General features: G+C 30.9%; 1 protein-coding gene across 2 annotated transcripts in view; it reads right to left on the bottom strand.

The window, feature by feature from the left end:
• LOC114328696 (synaptotagmin-C) overlaps positions 1 to 20,434 on the bottom strand; it is a 239,170-nt gene that overhangs the window by 126,145 nt on the left and 92,591 nt on the right. For both annotated transcript variants that reach the window (XM_050656829.1, XM_028277628.2), the window contains exon 3: positions 2,849 to 2,996. In XM_050656829.1, coding sequence (XP_050512786.1) covers positions 2,849 to 2,996 — 148 coding nt within the window. The remainder of the gene's footprint in view (positions 1 to 2,848; positions 2,997 to 20,434) is intronic.

The following is a 20,434-nucleotide window of genomic DNA, read 5'->3' as shown; positions in this document are numbered from 1 at the left end:
ACATTTAGAATGCAAAAAATGGGAAATTATTATTTGAAAAAATCTGTTGTGTGACTGATGTTATTGATTGGTACATTATTTATATTGTCTCTTTTTTGTGTATATACTTACTACTTACTACCGCATTTTTTACCATTAGATTTATATCCAACTCCATTATAAAAAGTGTATTTTTTTGTCTGATTTTTTTATTTGTGTTACACGAATATTATTTATGTAGAACAAATCTATCAACAAATAAATGGGAAAAATATATTGGTTGCGCGATTGATACAGAGATTGCCTGCCTTATCGTTTGATGGATCATTTTCTGATTATTACAAATGTTTGAATGCAATAGATAATATATTATACCATCACTCTTTTGTTACCTATGTGAAAAATAATATCCTGTTTTAGATGGAAAATATCGTTATATATTTTTTTAAAATAAGATACGGTTGAATCCTCGAAGTTGAGTTTTACAAATACTCCAGGGAAATAAGCTAGAAATAGACCATGTTCGGGACACTCAAAGGTCCAGGTAGCTGACTACTTTTTTAGTTATTGTAGACCTAAAGGAAGAAAACCTACCAGTTTCCTACCTAGAGTTCGCGTCCGTTTTTTAATTATTAACAATTTAATGCAAAAATCGCGACTTTTTCGATTTTTTGCACTCCATTCAAAAGCTAAATATGTAGTTGACATAAAATTACAAAATTTAATTTTTTAAAACATTGAAAAACCTTCAAACTGCCGATTTTTTAAAGTTAAAAAGTTAATTTGTTGCTACGCAAACTGCAAAGTAAGTGAAAATCGTTATTTGTTAATAACTTTTACTAAAATTCTCTAACTTTATTGTTTCACCCAAAGTTGGGAATTGAGGTACTCCACAAATCCTCAAAATTTGAGATCGATCCATTAACTAGTTTAAACGTTATTCTATTTGTTTTTCCCAGAGACCTTTATTTTGCAATAACATAAGACAGAAAATAATAAAGATAGGACAATACCAAATGAAAGTAGAAAAGTGATACCATCAAAATGTACTAAAAAAAATAAAAACATTATCTAATATAGTCAAAAATCCTAATGCCAAATTTTTGAAATTTTGTAGTTTATAAACATTTGCCGGTTGTTCGAACGCTAATCAACAATGATCACTATCAAATATTTAATTACTGTCACCAAAACTGTCAATGTCAACTTTTATTGGGTTGCTGAAAACATAATTAATTATAATTATGAGATTAGGTAATCAATTAACATAACAATTATTAACATAATTAATTAAGTAATTTCATAATTGTAATTCAGCAACCCAAACAAAGTAGACATTGACAGTTGGTCACAGTAATTAAATATTTGATAATGAAAAACCTCAACTAGTAAAAAATATAGGTTTTACTTTGTTTACTATATTTTGGACTTTTTGTTTTCCTGAATACAAAAATTGGTTAAGTATCTATAAAGATATGGCTCTTTAAAAATTGCATACACTCGTGTTTAGTGACTCGTTTAAGTCCATTTAACTACAGCCATTTCAAAAATAAACACTTTGATTCAACAAATCTTACATATCTTATAAACAATACAATCTTACAAAGAATCTTACATAATATGTTATAAACAATGCATAAGTAAAGTAAGTTGTGAAGCGTTAACGATTAATTTCATTTCTGATGCTAAGTAGAAGGTGATTTTCACGATTTTTGTTTACCAACCAAAAAAGATACCTACCAACATTATTTTGATCGTAACTTAAATACTTTTGATGTTTGCAACTTTTTTAAAAAACAATTGACTATCAAAACAGTTAATATTAATCCTATCGTTTTTCATACTGACATGACTGATGAATTTACGCTAGCCGTTTTTATTAAGGTGATACAGTAGAGATCAACAGGTAGCCAAAACGCGTTCCAAGATTGCGCCTGTAATTTTGAATATTTTTTCGAGATATTTGGCACACGTATTCGTAATATAATAAAGAATTGCAGTACAGAGCCCAATTTGAAAAATATATTAATATGTGGAAATTACTCTGTAATTAAATACAATATTAAAAAAACGAGCCTGTACCGCCATTAAGAAGAACAAAAAAATACACTTTCTTCAAATAAACTTTTTTATCCGATGCCTAGATTTTGTGTCATTTTGGAACTACTAATGAAATAAAAAATTTTAGTAGTTCCAAAATGACACAAAATCTAGGCATCGGATAAAAAAGTGTATTTGAAGAAAGTGTATTTTTTTGTTCTTCTTAATGGCGGTACAGACTCTTTTTTTAATATTGTATTTAATTACAGAGTAATTTCCACATATTAACATATTTTTCAAATTGGGCTCTGTACCGCCATTCTTTATTATATTACGAATATGTGTGCCAAATATCTCTAAAAAATATTCAAAATTACAGCTGCAATCTTAAAACGCGTTTTCGCTACCTGTTGATCGCTACTGTTTCCTCTTAATAATGAAACTCAAAAATTTTCTGCATCTAAATCTTCAATCATAAATCCTTAATATCGGAAAACTAAAACAGATTTTAAAAAATAAGCATTGGAATGAAATTAGGGGAACAAAATAGATTGTAAAATTGCATATACATATATTTACAAGTAAGTTACATAATTAGATACAAGCAGCGCGGGCCCCTGCGTGGCCCGGGCCCTGGTTCCGCGGAACACGCGGAACCATTCTCAGTATGCCACTGATAAAGATCAAAACAACTCTTCCGAATAATATTCTCTTAATTACCTTATGTTAATATTCGTTACAAAGTTATCTACCATCTCCTAGCGTACACAACTCTATTATAGTATTGATATCAGGTAATCTAAGAAAAGCCCTTAAGTAATTATCTTACCCTGTGTTGTTCCGAAATATCCAACTGTTCCGCTCTTTGTATAACTTGCACAATGGCCTCTTGTTCTTCTGCAGCCAAAGGGGAGACTTGGGGGACTTTGTGGCTGTATCCGAGAACTGCGGTCTTGACGCTCCAGCCGGTATTTAATCTGAAAGCAAATTGAATCACTTTGAGAAAAAAAGGGTATATGGAACTAAATAAATGAACAACTAACTAACTGACTTTTGTTTGCGAGGCATTATTTGGATTAGTGCAAAAAGTGAACATCTTTGTAAGTTGTGTTTTGATGTAAAAACTTGGCCGGCATTACAAAGACGAACTAGAAGAACTAGAAAACAGTCTTTATTAAGGTGTATTTGGTTTAAAAGCTTTTGAGACAATGGACGTTCAAAAAAGAGAACACTTTTTGTTTTTCTTTAATTTATGAAAGTTTATTGTTCTGAAGCTATTTTCTTGTGGCATTTTTGCAATTAAGTAGTTTCGATGTGAAATAAGCAACAATTTTACTAAAAAAATGATTTTATTCACGTTTCCACGTCCAAATCGGGTGTCGTTGTCATTGTGGTTATTTCTTATTATAAAATTATGGCTTATTTCCCATCAAAACTAGTTAATATGTAATTTTAATTTTAATAGTTTGTTACACTACTGTCAAAATACTTAAAGATTTCTTTTTGTAGCTAATAGGTTTAGGTCATAATTGTTTTCTTTTTTCCTTCTTCTCCTTTTAAAAAGAAGCTTTTGACAGTGACTCTTGTCTTTTAATTAATAATTTTTATTATTTCAAATGTGTCTTTTTGCAGTTAATGTAATTAAACAATTTAATATCGTACAGGATGATTCCAAAAGATATCTATTCCAAAAAAGAATAGGAGAAAAAAGCAGAAATTAAGTCTAATATTTTGGCCTCAGCCAAGGAAGTTCTTGGTGAAAGAAATATTAGGTAATAAAAATAGATCGCTCCCAAGGCGAGAAACTCCATGGTTTTCTATAGAAGTAAAGGAAAAATGCAAATAAAAGGTAATTACGAGACAATAAGAAATTCAACACATGCACTTGTAAGAAAAATAAAACAGTATCTCGGGGAACGTTTTTTTAAAGAAATGGAACATCATTTTTAGAGCCAGACCAGAGTGTGGTCCATTAAGCTGATGGTTCGATGATCACAACATTCTCTAGTGTTAGCTTTTTTCGGTAAAGCCGAAATTTTACTTAGGCTATTCTTTTGTAACGACGCCTGTATCATATAATATAAATATGGTATTGTAATACAAAAGTGTTCTAGTTTATTTATTTGATCTTCTGCAATTATTTAATAATTTCTGCCGGTATTTTGTCAGGACCTACAGCTTTATTATTGTTTGCAAATTTTACTGCATGCATTACGTTTTCTTTTGTTACACTGTGCCCAGTTTCTCTACTATTGCATAGTTTATACGTTTCTTGTTTGCCTCTCATCTCTACATACTCCTGTAGGTACCTATGTATTGTTTCCATATATCTATTTTCTTGTTCTTGTGAAGGATCATTTTACCTTTTTCATCTACTGTTGTTTGTTTTTCGGACGCCGACCAGTTCTTTTACCTTCCTATTTAGATTGAAGTTATCAAAAAGACTCTAGGATATGTCAAAATAAGTTGGATAGTATAGTGGTCCTTTAAGATACACTGCTTAACTTTAGAATATCTAAGAGCTAGGAGGAATTCTGCCGCCCTTAGCCAAAACGCCGTGTGTCCACAGAGATGACATTTGAGTAAAATCGGTTTTTGTTTAAATGTCTAGCCGTTGAAAACTATTTAGATTTTTTTTGTTTTCTACTTTATATACATAATAAATATAAATAGAATTCATATTTATACATAAGATTGGCAAAATATATCTTATTTAAAAAAGACTAAGTTTTCACTCTAATGGCATATAAAACAACATAATGCTATTCTACATCCCAGCAGAATGAAAAATTGAAAATGGATATTTAATTTTGATTTACATTTACTCCGATTGGAGTACGAAGGGAACCATTCTCGTTGGAACTTTACCGCGCTAAACAGATGGGACGTGAATTGTAAATTGTAGAATTCCCTCATCTTCCTTAGTCTCAGCATCCGTATGGCTTGCAAATTGTAGAAGCCTCGGAGGTGTAACCAGAGAAGGTTCCCATTTGTTTTCATTCTGCTGAAATGTAGAATAGCATTATGTTGTTTTATATGCCATTAGAGTGAAAACTTTTGCTAGCAGTTGCCGCTAGGGCATCTATGCGATTTCGTTCGTTGCAATCCGGGACTGCACGCTGGTGTTTGTTTTGGTTGGATCAGAGAGAGCAGCATATATGCCTCCTGATGAGAGACTAATAAGTTTCGAAACCGGTAGAGGTGCTTGCTGCACTCTCTGATTGGGCTAGAATATGGTTCGGCTGTATTTTCGTTTTGCAACGAAATTGAAAATGGTTATTCAATTTTGATATCTTATTTACTCTAAAAACTCATGTTACTGCGTTATTTCTAAGTATACTACATAAATTAACTTCTTCCTACTTAGGAAGAATGCAGTACTGCGTTTGCGCTAAGCATTTTGTTTTAATTTTATTATACAGTAGACTCTCTCTATAACGAACACGGTTATTACGAGGTTTCGCTTATAACGAGGTACACTAGATGTCCCATGAAATTCCTATTGAACTCAACACCTCTATAACGACGCATATTTGGATATAACGAGGAAAAATTAAATCGTAAAATATGTATCTTTATTATTCTTTATTAATCTATTTTTAGCGCTGTAATGGCTATAAGTAAATACCCCAACTACCTGTATACATAGGTAAATCCCCAACATCTGTGCGGTTATCGAGGGTAGTGCTGTAATATAATCCACCGCCTACCTATAATAAACTTCTTCCTGTTCTCTTTATCTATTGACCGATACTGAATATTGTAAAAAAAATATGATGGCGAAGCCTTATTTTCGAGGAAACAATATTTAGCATCTTATAATATTGCTCCGAATGGCTCCACTATAGAAAGTTAATATTTTAGAAAACTATATAAATATTCATATCTATGCATAATATTATTGTTGTCTGATATAACGAGATCCGCGTATAACGAGGTAATTAGTCTGCCATTTCAGTTCTCGTTATAGAGGGAGTCTACTGTAAAATAAGTACAATATAATGACGAAAAAGGAGAATAAAACCATTATTCATAAAAATGTGTCATGAAAATGGAAAAAAAGTGCTGGAAATAATTTTGGAATGTAATAAGTTTGCCGCTAAGGGGTGATTCTTGCATTTTAAAATTAAAAACATTCCAGAAACGCTTAACATTTACGACGAAGTTTATTTTTAGTTTTTAACTATTAGGCATTACTATGTACTTTTAAAACACATTTTTTATTTGGAAATTCTACGACCTACAGTGATTAAAATGTTTCGTACCAAAATTCGTATTTCGAACAAACTTTATAAAATGTGCGCTGTTTAAAATGCCTGATGTAACGTAATAATAGAATCTCGCATCAACAACAATATACATACACATAGAAAACTCCGCTATACCTCAGAAAACTCCACATTTAATGGAAGTACATATTTGTCTTACTTAGTAGTACCGCATTCTTTTTAGAACCACACATTATTTCTTGATCACCAACAACTCAAACATATATGTGTTTATTACACATATGTTTGTGTAATAAACAACAAACTAACCTTACTACGTGCAACAAACTAACCTTATTAAAAATTTTACACATGCTGTAAAAATCTCTCAAATGCTTAGGTAGAACGCCGCATCTAGTGCCTGCTTAGGATAAACGCGGCAAGTGACATTTAAATACGGCGTTTTGTCTAAGTATTTTTCAGATAACGCATTTATTCCAAGTATTCATGAACATTTTTGCAGATACAGCATAAAATGCGTTGTGTTTAATGTATTTTGGCTTAACTTACGTCATTTTTAGTAAGCAAATAAGGTAGATATGCACATTTGGGTTAGAAAGATGTATAAATCTAATTGTTTCATATATTTGCAGAATTGCAGAAAGCTTCCAGTTGTCGGAAATAATTCAGGCAATATGTGAAAGGTCAATTTAGCCATAGAAATTACTAATAAAAACAGTACTAAAACAATTTAATAAACTTTAATTATGATATAATTTTCCAGTGATGTTAATAGCATCCGACAACGCAATTTCACCTAAAACAGTTTTAATTGGTCATTAAAGTTCTAAATATTCCGTTAAAATAGAGAATATATCAAAATATGTAGTGCATTATAATAATTAATGTGTTACACGGTATTGATTTTTAGATAAAAGTGTTTGTTTGCGTCTGTTTTATACTGATAATTATTACTGATTACACGACTTCAGTATTACGCTTTGTATTGGATAGATATTTTTATATGCGTATAAAGTTTTATGACAAATTAAGGCAGTAAATTCGTGAAATAAAGGGGTAATTTGATCCTAAAATTATAACCGTAAAATTTTTTTATTGCTATATCTTTAGATTAACCCTTAAATATTTATATGCAACTACTGTGATGATAGACATTTTTATGATGCAATTTATCATTATGCAATTTATGAACCTAATTTGAAATGAGTGGTAGCCTTTTAAAGTGGAGGTTCTCTACCAATGGTGAGTGGTCTGGCCAAAGCTTGGAGTCTGGCCGATTTTGAGATTGGTACTTAAGTTTGGATCGCGCTGAAAAACGTTTAAACTAGTACACTTTAGAAGACCAAAAATAATCATTTTTTTTCAAGAATTTTTTTCTCAGAACCTTTATTGAAAATGAACATAAAACTTTTTACATATTAATTTTTAACTATTAGAGAGTACAAAAAATATACCCTTTTTCATTTATGCACGTACACTAATATTATACATGGCGCAAAAGTCGAGGCTTCGGAAAATGATGGCGGACAGTTAATCTCAGGATTGGGATATCTGAAGCAAAAAAATCGTACTGCATTTGAAGAGGGAAGGTTTCTTACGTGACAGTTTACTACAATTTGACCAAAAAATAAAAAATAAATATTTTTTAACCATGAAAAACTGAAAGAAAACAGGCGATTTTTTCAAAAAAAATTTTTAAACTTCCGTATAATCTTTGTTTTGCAGAATTTTTCACTAACGGTAGTAAATTGTCACGTAAGAAACCTTCCTTTTTCAAACGAAGTACGATTTTTTGGTTTCAGAAATCCCAATCCTGAGATTAACTGTCCGCCATCGGAACTACTTTTTTTCGAGGCCTCGACTTTGGCGCCCTCTATAATAATATTGTACGTATATAAATTAAAAAAGATATAATTTTTGTATTATCTAAGAGTTAGATATTAATATGTAGAAAGTTTTATGTTCATTTTTAATGAAGTTTCTGAGGAGAAAAATCTTGAAAAAATGCTTATTTTTGGTCTTCTAAAGTGTACTAGTACCTTAATATCTAGAAAACTTAGCACCCTCATTTTTTAAACCGTTGAACCTGACTAAATATTAACAACTGAATAATTTTGATTTCCATGAAAAGTCGATAAATACAGTAAAATTTAATAATTTTTATTTTTCAAAATTTTTGAGTAACATATAATTACTCAAATATTCACTTGTAATAACATAAGACATAACATATTCACAAACAAAAACTTACTCAATTCACAGAGAAAAAAATTGGGGACTACCAGCAAGGATTCAGAGAAGGCAGATCCACTACAGATGCGATCCATATAATTACACAAGCAATCGAAAAATTGTCACGAACACAAAATAGAATTCCACATCCTCTTCATATACTTCAGACAAGCCTTTGACTGTATTGTAAGAAATAAATTATTTATTGAAATGAAAAATCAAAATATACCAGCAAAATTAATCAGATTAACAAAAATGACCATAGATGGATCTCAAGCTAAAGTAACAACAGAAGAAGGTAGCACAAAATCAATTGCAATAGAAACAGGAGTGCGACAAGGCGATTCCCTGTCAACCACATTATTCAACATAGCAGTAGAAGGAACAGGCATTTCAACAATATTCAAAGCAAAAAACACATTGAGATCTATTCTATCTTAAACTAAACCTAACAATGAACAAGAAAGAACAAACAATTGTATTTATAAATTACCTTGTGAATGCGAACAATTTTATTTAGGTGAAACATCAAGACCATTAAACATTAGAATAAGTGATCATCAGTCTTATATTAAAAATAGAGAATTTGATAGCTCTCAAATATGTCAACACGCATGGGATAATGAACATAGATTTCAGTGGAGAGATTCAAGTATAGTCCTGAAAGAAACAGATAGTAAAAAGAGAAAAATCAAAGAAGCGGCTCCAATTATGCTAAATGAAACCAATTGTGTCGCAAATTCCTCGGTAGAATGCAGTAGGATGTGGTTACCCATACTGAAAGAGGAAGTCAATAGAAAGAAAATACCACGATTAGTAAATCAATAGCATATCGAGTTAGTACATATTTTATATTTTAGCATTACTATCTATGTATTAAATAAATTAACTTATCTATGTGTTAAATATTATTTATAATTTAAACAACATATTATATATTAAAGTCAGAATTTAGTATTAGTTTTGAGAGTAAACTAAATGTAACACCAAACACTTACGATGTTGGGATAGTATCACGAGGTTTTTTCCTGGTTTTCTCTTGTGATTTACTATGGAATCTCTAACGCGAGAATTTTACTGTCATCGTTGCATTTAGTTGTCTTTTTAAAGACAGATCACATGCTATGATTTTTTGTGATGGATATTCTTGAGTTGGGATTGATTTCATGTAATCGAATGGACTATCTTTTAGTAAAGTCGTCCCAGGAAGGCAACTCATAAATATTGGCAATATCATTTTAAAATCTTCTTCGTTAAAATGTATAATATATGTCTGAATTGCCGATATAAATGATTCAGATTAAATAAATTATTAGAAGAATTTTTTACTAAGAAATAACATTTTTGTTTAATTTAGTAATATTTTGTATTTTGACGACACCAGATTTGAGCGTCGAAAGGTTAATAATTTTTTTTTCAATTTAATTGTGGCTTATTTCTATTAATAATAAATTCTTTTCTATACATTCTTTTTCATTTTTATTTTTTTTAATCAAAATATTTACTCACTGTTCTGAGCTTGTCTCTACAGAGTATACAACGGTATTTCAAATAACTCTTTATTTTACCAAAAATTTATTTGCCATTTTTTAAATAATATATCTCCCCTTCAATTTCAATGAAAGCAGTATTCAATATCACTTATGTAAAAGTTGTTTTTCTTAGTCAGCGTGTGGTAGGTTTTTTTATGTAATTTAGAAAGACATGAAAAAACATGAATTGACTTCTGCGTAAATGTAAGAAGCGCCAGTCTGACGACAAACTATCGATTCCTTCTTGGCGGTAATTGGGCTCTCTTTCTAATCAACTACTATATAGTATGATTCATATAAAAATATTTGTCTATGATAGTAAAACGTATCCTTAATACATACCTCAGTCAATGAAGAAAACAGCTGAAATTTTGCTTTGTTTTTATAAACAATCATAAAAACTGAAAAAATAATTTTTGAAGTTATACTTCTTTAGGCGCGATTTCATTGAGGGTGAAATTTTATTGATCTGCGCGCATGCGCACACCGACAGTATGGTATTAGTCGTTATACGGGCTCTGATTGGGTGTTGAAATAATATGTCAATAATTGTTCAATATGGAGGTTATCGGTAAACAAAAATATTGTATATATTAGTTTTTATTGTTGTGAGGACAGAAATAAAATCAAATTTATAATTATAGTAACTTTTAAATAGTTCTGAAAAGCCGCAGTTACGTAATTCTAAATGTTTCAGTTGTATTCCAATAAAAAATTATCTTCATACCTATCTATTTGGAAAATATAAAAAAAATAATGTAGTTACCTATTAGTAGGCAATGCTTTAATTTACATAATCTGATTACGAACAAACATTCTACAAATCTTCATCTAATATATCGTTTTCTTACTCTATATTTTGTTGTATTTTAATTCGACAAAAATCAAACTAATAATTTGATTCATATAAATAAACAAAATGTCAAAAAGTTTATGTGGTGTAAATGTTTAGGTTGTGTATATTCCCACATATGACGTATACGCGAATGTGGTGCAGTGGGAAATCGCTTCAACTCTCGTACGGCGCGGTAGACCTGAAGTGGGTTCAAGCCCCAAGCAAGTTGTTATTTTTTTATTTTTTTTTGTAGATTTTATGATTGTAAGTATATTATTATATTTTTTTTTTCAGAAAATACGTATTTAATTAAAATTTTTGGCAACAATTATTGTTCAGAAATCATTTGTGGCATTTTTCAATGTGTTTGTGTGTGTTTTATTCTTTTATTTTTTTAATTTTTGGTATTGTTTTAATAAAAATTTTTGGAAAGTAGTAGAGAAACTGTTTAAAGTATATTGATTTCGTTGAAATCATATAATAGAAGTATAACTTCTTACGTGCGTACAAAGTACACACACATTCTTTTTTTGCCTATAAAACGTTTCCTAAACAGTTTAGAAAAAAAAATTTTCTGCAGCCGTCCAGAAAATAAAACTTTCGGTGTGATTTATTAAATCGAAAGTAGCTACTTTCTGGGCTAATTTTTTCACTTTCGGGACGCTTTTTTTACTTTCGAACTGATTTTGGGTAGCTAGGTAACGGCTTTGACAACAACATCAACTTTGTATTTTATTATGACCACGCTTGTCATTTAAGATTCGTGTGTGTTTTCGCCATTCGCTCAGTTTTTGGTTTTTTATTTCCAAGAAATAGAAATCGTAGATTATTTGTATATTACAAAAATGGAAGGTGTACTATACAACCTATTGGTATTCATACTTTTGGAGAAATCGCCTGCACTATTGCTGAATTTCTTAAATTACCGCGTCCCAAAAAATACACCCGGCACTGTCTACGAAGGAGCTCAGCCACTTTACTCGCTGATAGTGGTGGTACTATATAACCAACTTGAAAAGACACGGAGGATGGAAATCAACTAATGTAGCATAGGGATACGTAGAAAATTCACATGTACAAACATGAAAAGTTGTCGGAATCGGCAAAAAATTTAAAATTTTATTGTTTATTTATGAAGCATAACGTAAACAATTAACGTAAAAAGTAAAATTATGTATAGTTCATATAATTAGCTACAATCCGTAAAAGTTTCAAGTTTCTACATTGTAAAAAACAAGATAATTTAAGCATTTTCCGTTAAAATCGTTTTGTTATTTAAACAGTTAATAAACAAAAAAAAAATTTATGGACTATTCGTGTATTGTTCCCGCGAATGCATATGTCTGCAAATTTTCATTAATTTGCATTGAAAAAAAGGCAGTCAAATTGACGTCCAAAGATTTGACCCAAACGATTGAACTAAAGAAAAACGTTCAATTAATTAATACGACAAGACGAATTCTAATGTTAATTGTAGCACAAAACGTCTCTACCGGTGGTTTTTCTAAGACTGCGATAAAAACACGAATTTTTTTAATTCGAGTTTTGGTTGAAGTTTTGTTTCGTATCGTATTGAAATTAGACACGAATAAACACCGATTTATATATAAACAAATATATGAGCATTCAAAATTTGAAATTTTATTGTTTGTTTATGAAGCATAACGTAAACAATTAACGTAAAAAGTGAAATTATGTATAGTTCATATAATTAGCTACAATCTGTAAAAGTTTCAAGTTTCTACATTGTAAAAAACAAGAGAATTTAAGCATTTTCCGTTAAAATCGTTTTTTTTTTATTTAAACAATTTATAAACAAAAAAAATTGTATGGACTATTCGTGTATTGTTCCCGCGAATGCATATGTCTGCAAATTTTTAGTCATTTGCACTGAAAACAAGGCAGTCAAATTGACGTCCAAAGATTTGACCCAAACGATTGAACTAAAGAAAAACGTTCAATTAAATAATACGTCAAAACGAATTATAATGCTAATTGTAGCACAAAACGTCTCTACCGGTGGTTTTTCTAAGACTGCGATAAAAACACGAATTTTTTTAATTCGAGTTTTGGTTGAAGTTTTGTTTCGTATCGTATTGAAATTTGACACGAATAAACACCGATTTATATATAAACAAATATATGAGCGTTCAAAATTTTAAACTTTATTGTTTGTTTATGAAGCATAACGTAAACAATTAACGTAAAAAGTGAAATTATGTATAGTTCATATAATTAGCTACAATCTGTAAAAGTTTCAAGTTTCTACGTTGTAAAAAACAAGAGAATTTAAGCATTTTCCGATAAAATCGTTTTTTTATTTAAACAATAAACAAAAAAAAATTTTATGGACTATTCGTGCATTGTTCCCGCGAATGCATATGTCTGCAAATTTTTAGTCATTTGCATTGAAGAAAAGGCAGTCAAATTGACGTCCAAAGATTTGACCCAAACGATTGAACTAAAGAAAAACGTTTAATTAATTAATACGACAAGACGAATTCTAACGTTAATTGTAGCACAAAACGTCTCTACCGGTGGTTTTTCTAAGACTACGATAAAATCACAAATTTTTTGAATTTGAGTTTTGGTTTAAGTTTTGTTTCGTATCGTATTGAAATTTGACACGAATAAACATCGATTTATATATAAACAAATATATGAGCGTTCAAAATTTGAAACTTTATTGCTTATTTATGAAGCATAACTTAAACAGTTAACGTAAAAAGTAAAATTATGTATAGTTCATATAATTAGCTACAATCTGTAAAAGTTTCAAGTTTCTAAATTGTAAAAAACAAGAGAATTGAAGCATTTTCCATTAAAATCGTTTTTTTTTTATTTAAACAATTAATAAACATAAAAAAAATTTATTGACTATTCGTGTATTGTTCCCGCGAATGCATATGTATACAAATTTTCATTCATTTGCATTGAAGAAAAGTCAGTCAAATTAACGTCTACACATTTGATGCAAACTATTGAAGTAAAGAAAAGCGTTTAAAAAAAATGAATTTAATTAAGTCTTTTAATTTAATAGGATTCATTTAATAGTTTCATTTTAAAGTATATTTTACAATATTCGTTTCCTCACTTCAAGAAAATTCTCATTTATGATGCGAAGCATACAATGATGGTTCAATATTTTAAATACATTTTTCATAACTTTATTTCCTGTCTCCTTCATTATGATTATGAACGTCGTTTATTCCGTTTGGGATCACGACAAACACTCAACATTTTTTGGCTTATTGCTAGGATGATTTATTCCTCTGCTTCATTCCTTAATATAGAGGGTGATTCTCTAGAAAATGTAAAGAGACGTGATCATAATGGAGATAAAATACTATTGAGACATACAATTATAAACGGGAATTTAAAACAGAACTTTTTTTATAACTTTAGAATTAGGATAAAATATAGAGAATAATGGTAAGAACAACCAAACGAGAAATATTAAGGAAGATATAAAAGAACAATGAGTACATTTTGTATACCTAAAGCAAACGAGTACATAATAATGCATAAGCAGAATGAAATGTACAAAAGATTACAAGACAAATTCCAGGATTGAAAATATCAATGAAAATGTAGAGGAAGATGAAGCAAACTAATAATTAAATTATATTGAAAAAACATAAAAAGAAAACATTAGTCCAAGGATACAATCAGGAATTATACAAAACTATATCAAGTTGATACTAATTCCTAGGTATGGTGAAACATTCAGACCTGCACGCTAAGTGCGGTTCCAGACTCGTCGGCTGGAGAAAGAGGGGGTGAGTTTAGTCCGTAGGCGGCCTCGGCACGCGGTGAAGCGTGTCGGACTGAATCCGACACACCTGTGATACCTTCCCAGGCGGTCCTTTGAAGATTCTCACCTCCCAAAAAAAACAAGGTTGGTGAAACAAATATATCTAGTGGTCTAAGTAACCTCCTAAGTAGAATTGTTTGAAAAATTGATCCTTCATTAAATATTATTATCTGAGAAGTAAAACGGCAAAGGAATCAAAAGAAAGACTAGATAAATATTATGAGACTAATGCTCTCTCATGCTATACTATCAAATTTTGGTTCCTTGAATTTCGAAATGAACGTACTGGATGGTCCACTGATTGATATACAACGGAAACTATGAAGCACGAAATAATTCTAGCTGATCGTAAAGTAAAGGTCCGTGAATTGGCAGAATCCACAAGAATTAATAGTACAGGGCGCTCTAGTTATATTTTCAACAAAGTTTTGAATATGAAAAAATTATCCTGCCGATGGGTGCCGCGTTTGCTGACCATTGACTAAAAACATGAAGGTGTGACCATTACTCAGCAGTGTTTGGAACTTATGAGGTGCATTTCATCGGACTTTTGGCGTTGATTGGTAATATACTTCCAGTAAGTTGTCGTTCCATCGTTTTCGCGATCTTCGTACTGATCGTCTCTCTATTGGGAAACCGCTTCTCGTCTTCGTTACTACTCTGTTTGTTGTCATTCGGCTTACCATCGGTTTTTCGAAGGGTTTTCATCACTACTGTTTCTAGCATTCTTTTGTCCTCTTTGTGTCAGGTCGTGTTTCTGCCGCGTTTGTCATTATTGGTCTTATGACTGTTTTGTAATTTCTGCCCTTTATTTCTTTTCCGATTTATTTCTCCATATTGTTTTATTCAGGCAACCTGCGGATCTGTTTATTACCTGGAAGATTAATAGATATTATCAGTTTGATACTCACCACCAGTAGAGCTTCACGATACGATACAATATCGATACTTTTTAAGTATTGAGTATTGTATTGGTTATGCCAATTAAGTATCGTATCGAGTATCGATATCGGCAATACTTTCTTATAAAAATATCGTATTGATATTGATTTCGATACGATATCGTTACAATACTCGATAAAATATAAACATAAAAAGGATTATACATCTGAGCTATGTAGGCCCTTTATGCCCACTTTTGCATGCTTGGCAAATGAACATTATTCTAAAAATATTACGAATATTGCTTATAACTTATATGTATATTCTTATAAAGATTGAATATGGCTGAATGCTTCTTTGAAAGTCGACAAATACTTACTAATTCTGTATTGTTTAAAAACTACTTTTGAAAATATAGGGAAATCCCTGGAAATTCGGAATAAATCGCAATTCAGTATTTGTTAAAAATTATTTTTGAGTCATCATCACTTACTTACATGATATTGCCACAAATGCCACATGATATAAACAGTGTAATCATAACAGACATTTACTCACTCTCAAGAATTTCAAGTTCATGCACTCAAGTGTAAAATATTATAACAACTGATGCTTGGGTTGCAGATCACTTATACTTTTATGTAATAAATAAAAATGATCTAAATACCTATTCCACAAAATATAATCAAACAACTGTGGCGTTTTATTTATTTTTTTTTTCGATATCGATATTTTCAATAATATCGAGGCAAGCGTATCGACAATACAAGAGTATTGTATTGATTTCAGATAATGAGTATCGTATCGACCAGACTCGCCACCAAAACTAAAGTTCCATTCCTGCTCGCTAATCTTCTAAATATAGCAGGCAACAAACTTCATAATGAGTAGTGGAACATCCTTGAAGCAACACCTAAAATATCGCAGACAGTAGCCTGGAATTGCCAAAAATGCTGATGCAATCATGAATGTTCTTGAAAATATCTTAGACAAGCTACACCCCCAACGAAAATGTCCTGAGGAGAATAGGTACAGATAGGGAGCTGCTAAAAGGTCATCAAAGTTAGAAAAGTTAGCTACCTAGGACACATAATAAGAAACGAAAATACCACATCGTACAATTGATCATCCAGGAATAGATTGAAGGAAAATCGGGTCCCGGTAGGCGCCAGATTTCATGGCTTAAAAATATCAGAGACGGGACCGGGCTTGTTGTGAGATGAGGTCCTTGTCAACATTTTTTCTATTGTGGCACAACCGAGAAATAGGTCTGTAGCTACTGAAATGTTCTGGGAACTTTCCTGATTCTAACAAGACTAACATTAGATTTTCTCCATGATTTTGGATTTCGCATGCTTTACAGCACTTGTTATATAGTAGAAAGATCCATTTTTTTGCTCCTTGGCGTAGATGGTTTATTTTTTCACTCCATGTATCATCCACTCCTCCATCCTTTCCGTTTTTTAACCTGTTCATACCGTCGCGTCGTGGAGGTCTTTCAGAGTAAGAGGAGTTCCTAGGTGGTTTGTCTCCCGATGCAGTCTTCTTCTAGTGTTTGGATCTTTATATCGGTTTTTAGTTCTTCCATTCACAAGAAATTGAGTAGCGACTTATTGTGTGCTGTAGTGATGCCCTTGATATATATGCTCGCAACTGTCAGGATTGGTTTTGAGAAGAACCGTTGTGGCTTAATGTTTGTCAAATGATTTGGTTTTGTCAGGTTTTGATGAGCCAATAGTAAACCAGGGCGGATCTGTTTTGAGGTGGATGTGAGAGGTGACATTCGGATTTTTGCAGATAAAATTAGGTGACAACTTCAGTAATTATAATTGACTTATGCTCCTTCTCAAATTAATATGCCCGGAACAATAATAAAAAAATTAAAATATTTAAAAATTTCGAAAAACATCGATTTTTTTCTAATTTCATTGTTTATAACTTTAAAACGATTCATTTTGGAACACAGTCGTAACAAAATAAAATAAAGATAATTGAATTTTGTATGATATACGCCTGGTTTAAAATGTTTTAAATTATTAATCTTTCTGCAAAAGAGCAATAAATACAAAATAAGGGGGCAAAATAAGCCTGTTTTTATTCAATGTTTTTTAACCACTTTGGTTGCAATTAGAACCTTTGTAATTCGCTTGGAAAATTCTTACAACTTACTTAATCCGTCCACCAAATTTCATTAAAATCGACATACAGTCGGAAAAATGAAAGAATACCCATGAACGAACATATAAAACACGCTGTATTTTCCTGTCACCGTGTCACAAAGAAAATTGTCCAGTGCAAGCACATGTAACAATAATTATTACATGTACTTGCGCTGGCCAATTTTTTGTGTGAAACGGTGACAGGAAAATACAGCGTGTTTTATATGTTCGTTCATGGGTATTCTTTTATTTTTCCTACTGTAATAGATTTTGCATAATAATTTTGCAATCTAAATTTTTTTAAAAAAGTTCAAATTTTTAAAAACTTTCTGAACAAAAAGTAGACCATTTAGAAGTTTGCTAATTTTTTTTACATATCAAGAAGCGCTCTACCTATCTAATACACTTTACAGAATTAAAATCGGATTATTTAAGCGGCCACAGCACTGTTTTAAAGTTATAAACAGTTTTTTGGCTTATAAACAAATATAGTGAGTACGTCTGAGTTGGAGTAAATTCATTTTCTCGAGAATGGTAGACTCTAGAGATACATCCCAAAACAGGTCAATTTTTATATGTAAATTATAATTTTTTGGCATATTCATCATACTAGTGACGTCATCCATCTGGGTGTGATGACGTAATCGATGATTTTTTTAAATGAGAATAGTGGTCATGTGCTAGCTTATTCGAAAGATTATTCAATTCTCCATTTATTAATATAGACACTAACATAATTATTTATACAGGGTGCCCAAAAAAATTTTTTTTTATTAATTGAGACAAAAAGAAGAATGTATATAATTCATTTAATTCGAAATACATTTTACTGTTGTCCTAAAACAGAAAAAAATGTTTATTTGATAAATAACTGAAAACTGAATTTATTCCAACTCAAACGGCCTCTCTGTATTTATTTATAAGCCAAAAAATTGTTTATAACTTTAAAACAGTGCTGAGGCCGCTTAAATAATCCAATTTTAGTTCTGAAAAGTGTATTATATAGGTAGAGCGCCTCTTTATATGTAAAAAAATTAGCAAACTTCCAAACGGTCTACTTTTTGTTCAGAAAGTTTTTAAAAAATTGATCTTTTTTAAAAAAAATTAGATTGCAAAATTATTATGCAAAATCTATTAAGTCGATTTTAATGAAATTTGGTGGACGATTTAAGTATGTTGTAAAAATTTTCTAAGCGAATTACGAAGGTTGTAAGTGCAACCAAAGTAGTTGAAAAACATTGAGTAAAAACAGGCTTATTTTGCACCCTTATTTTGTATTTATTGCTATTTTGCAGAAAGGTCAATAATTTAAGACTTTTTAACCGGACGTATATGATACAAAATTCAATTATCTTTATTTTATTTTTTCACGACTTTTTCCAAAATGAATCGTTTTAAAGTTATAAGCAAGAAAACTAGAAAAAAATCGATGTTTTTCGAAATTTTTACATATTTTAATTTTTTTATTAATGTTCCGTGCATATTTGATAAGGAGCATAAATCAATTATTATTATTGAAGCTGTCACCTAACTTTATCTGCAAAAATCCGAATTCCACCTCGCACATCCAAAAATGGACGTTTTTTCACAGATCCGCCCTGGTCTATAGAGCTGGCATCACGCTACACATTACGGTGAGACTAGAAACTCCATGTTACCAGGGCGATGCATAATACTCTCCCTATTTTTCCATTATTACCTATTATTAGTACATTATTAGTACCCACATTCGTATTATGGTATATGCCGTGGTCGTCTTATACGAGTAGTCTTATAATAATCGCTATGAAAACTAAAACCTATTTTAAATGGAAAATACATAAAAATTACCGTTGAACGCCCAATAAAATGTATGTTCTATATTAAACGCTAACTGAGCAGAATCCATTGATATAAATTTCTTGAAAAACCTGAACCCGATTATTTTGTGCCTCCTAGATTATAATGAGTGCCACAAGGCACACATTTGGGCCATTATTATTTCCCCCATTAATGCATTTACCATTAAATATTAATTGGATCCCTCCTGTATAGTTATGTCTACCGTTGCTACATTATATTACAAGTAACATATTAATTTACGGGAGAATTTCATGGAGAAATTTAAAGCATTTCAGACGAGTCGCTGGGGAGAATGAGAAACGCTCCAATCTTGGGGTTCGCGTTCGAATTTTCCCCGGAAGATTAATAGATGTTATCAGTTTGAAGTATTGACTTGTTAATTTAAAAAGGAATATTACCGAAGAAGAAATATTTACGGCTTGTTGTCAAAAGAATTTCGCGGCATTGTCTTTGATATTTTTGGAGGGAAAAAGCTTTACAACCTGAAATTCGACTCCAGGAAAATTTTTGTTTTATTGAAATTAACATATTGATTTTAAAAAAATTTAAGAAAAAGATCTTCTGTCTAAGAGGTATATTTATTTCAAAACCCCAATAAAGGGCCGCATTAAAAAACAGAATGTTTTCGCTCTAAAGAGAGCATCATCAATGTTCTAAGCAAGCTCTACATGCTAAGCCACCAAAAATACATGGGTTCAAACCCTTAAAATGCCGACTAAAAGCCTTACATTGGCGTGTTATATACATTAAACCCTGGCGATGGGAGAAATTTAAAAAAGATACCTCAAAGCATCATATGACTATACCACGAGCATGTAAGTGGTTGAGTTGATTTCTCTGTCTTCACAAATAGAAAGGTGAAAGCCAACTTGAATTAACTAGCCTAACTA

This window comes from Diabrotica virgifera, chromosome 7 (assembly GCF_917563875.1).
Source record: "Diabrotica virgifera virgifera chromosome 7, PGI_DIABVI_V3a".
Lineage (NCBI taxonomy): Eukaryota > Metazoa > Arthropoda > Insecta > Coleoptera > Chrysomelidae > Diabrotica > Diabrotica virgifera.
This window is presented reverse-complemented; position numbering and strand designations above follow the sequence as displayed.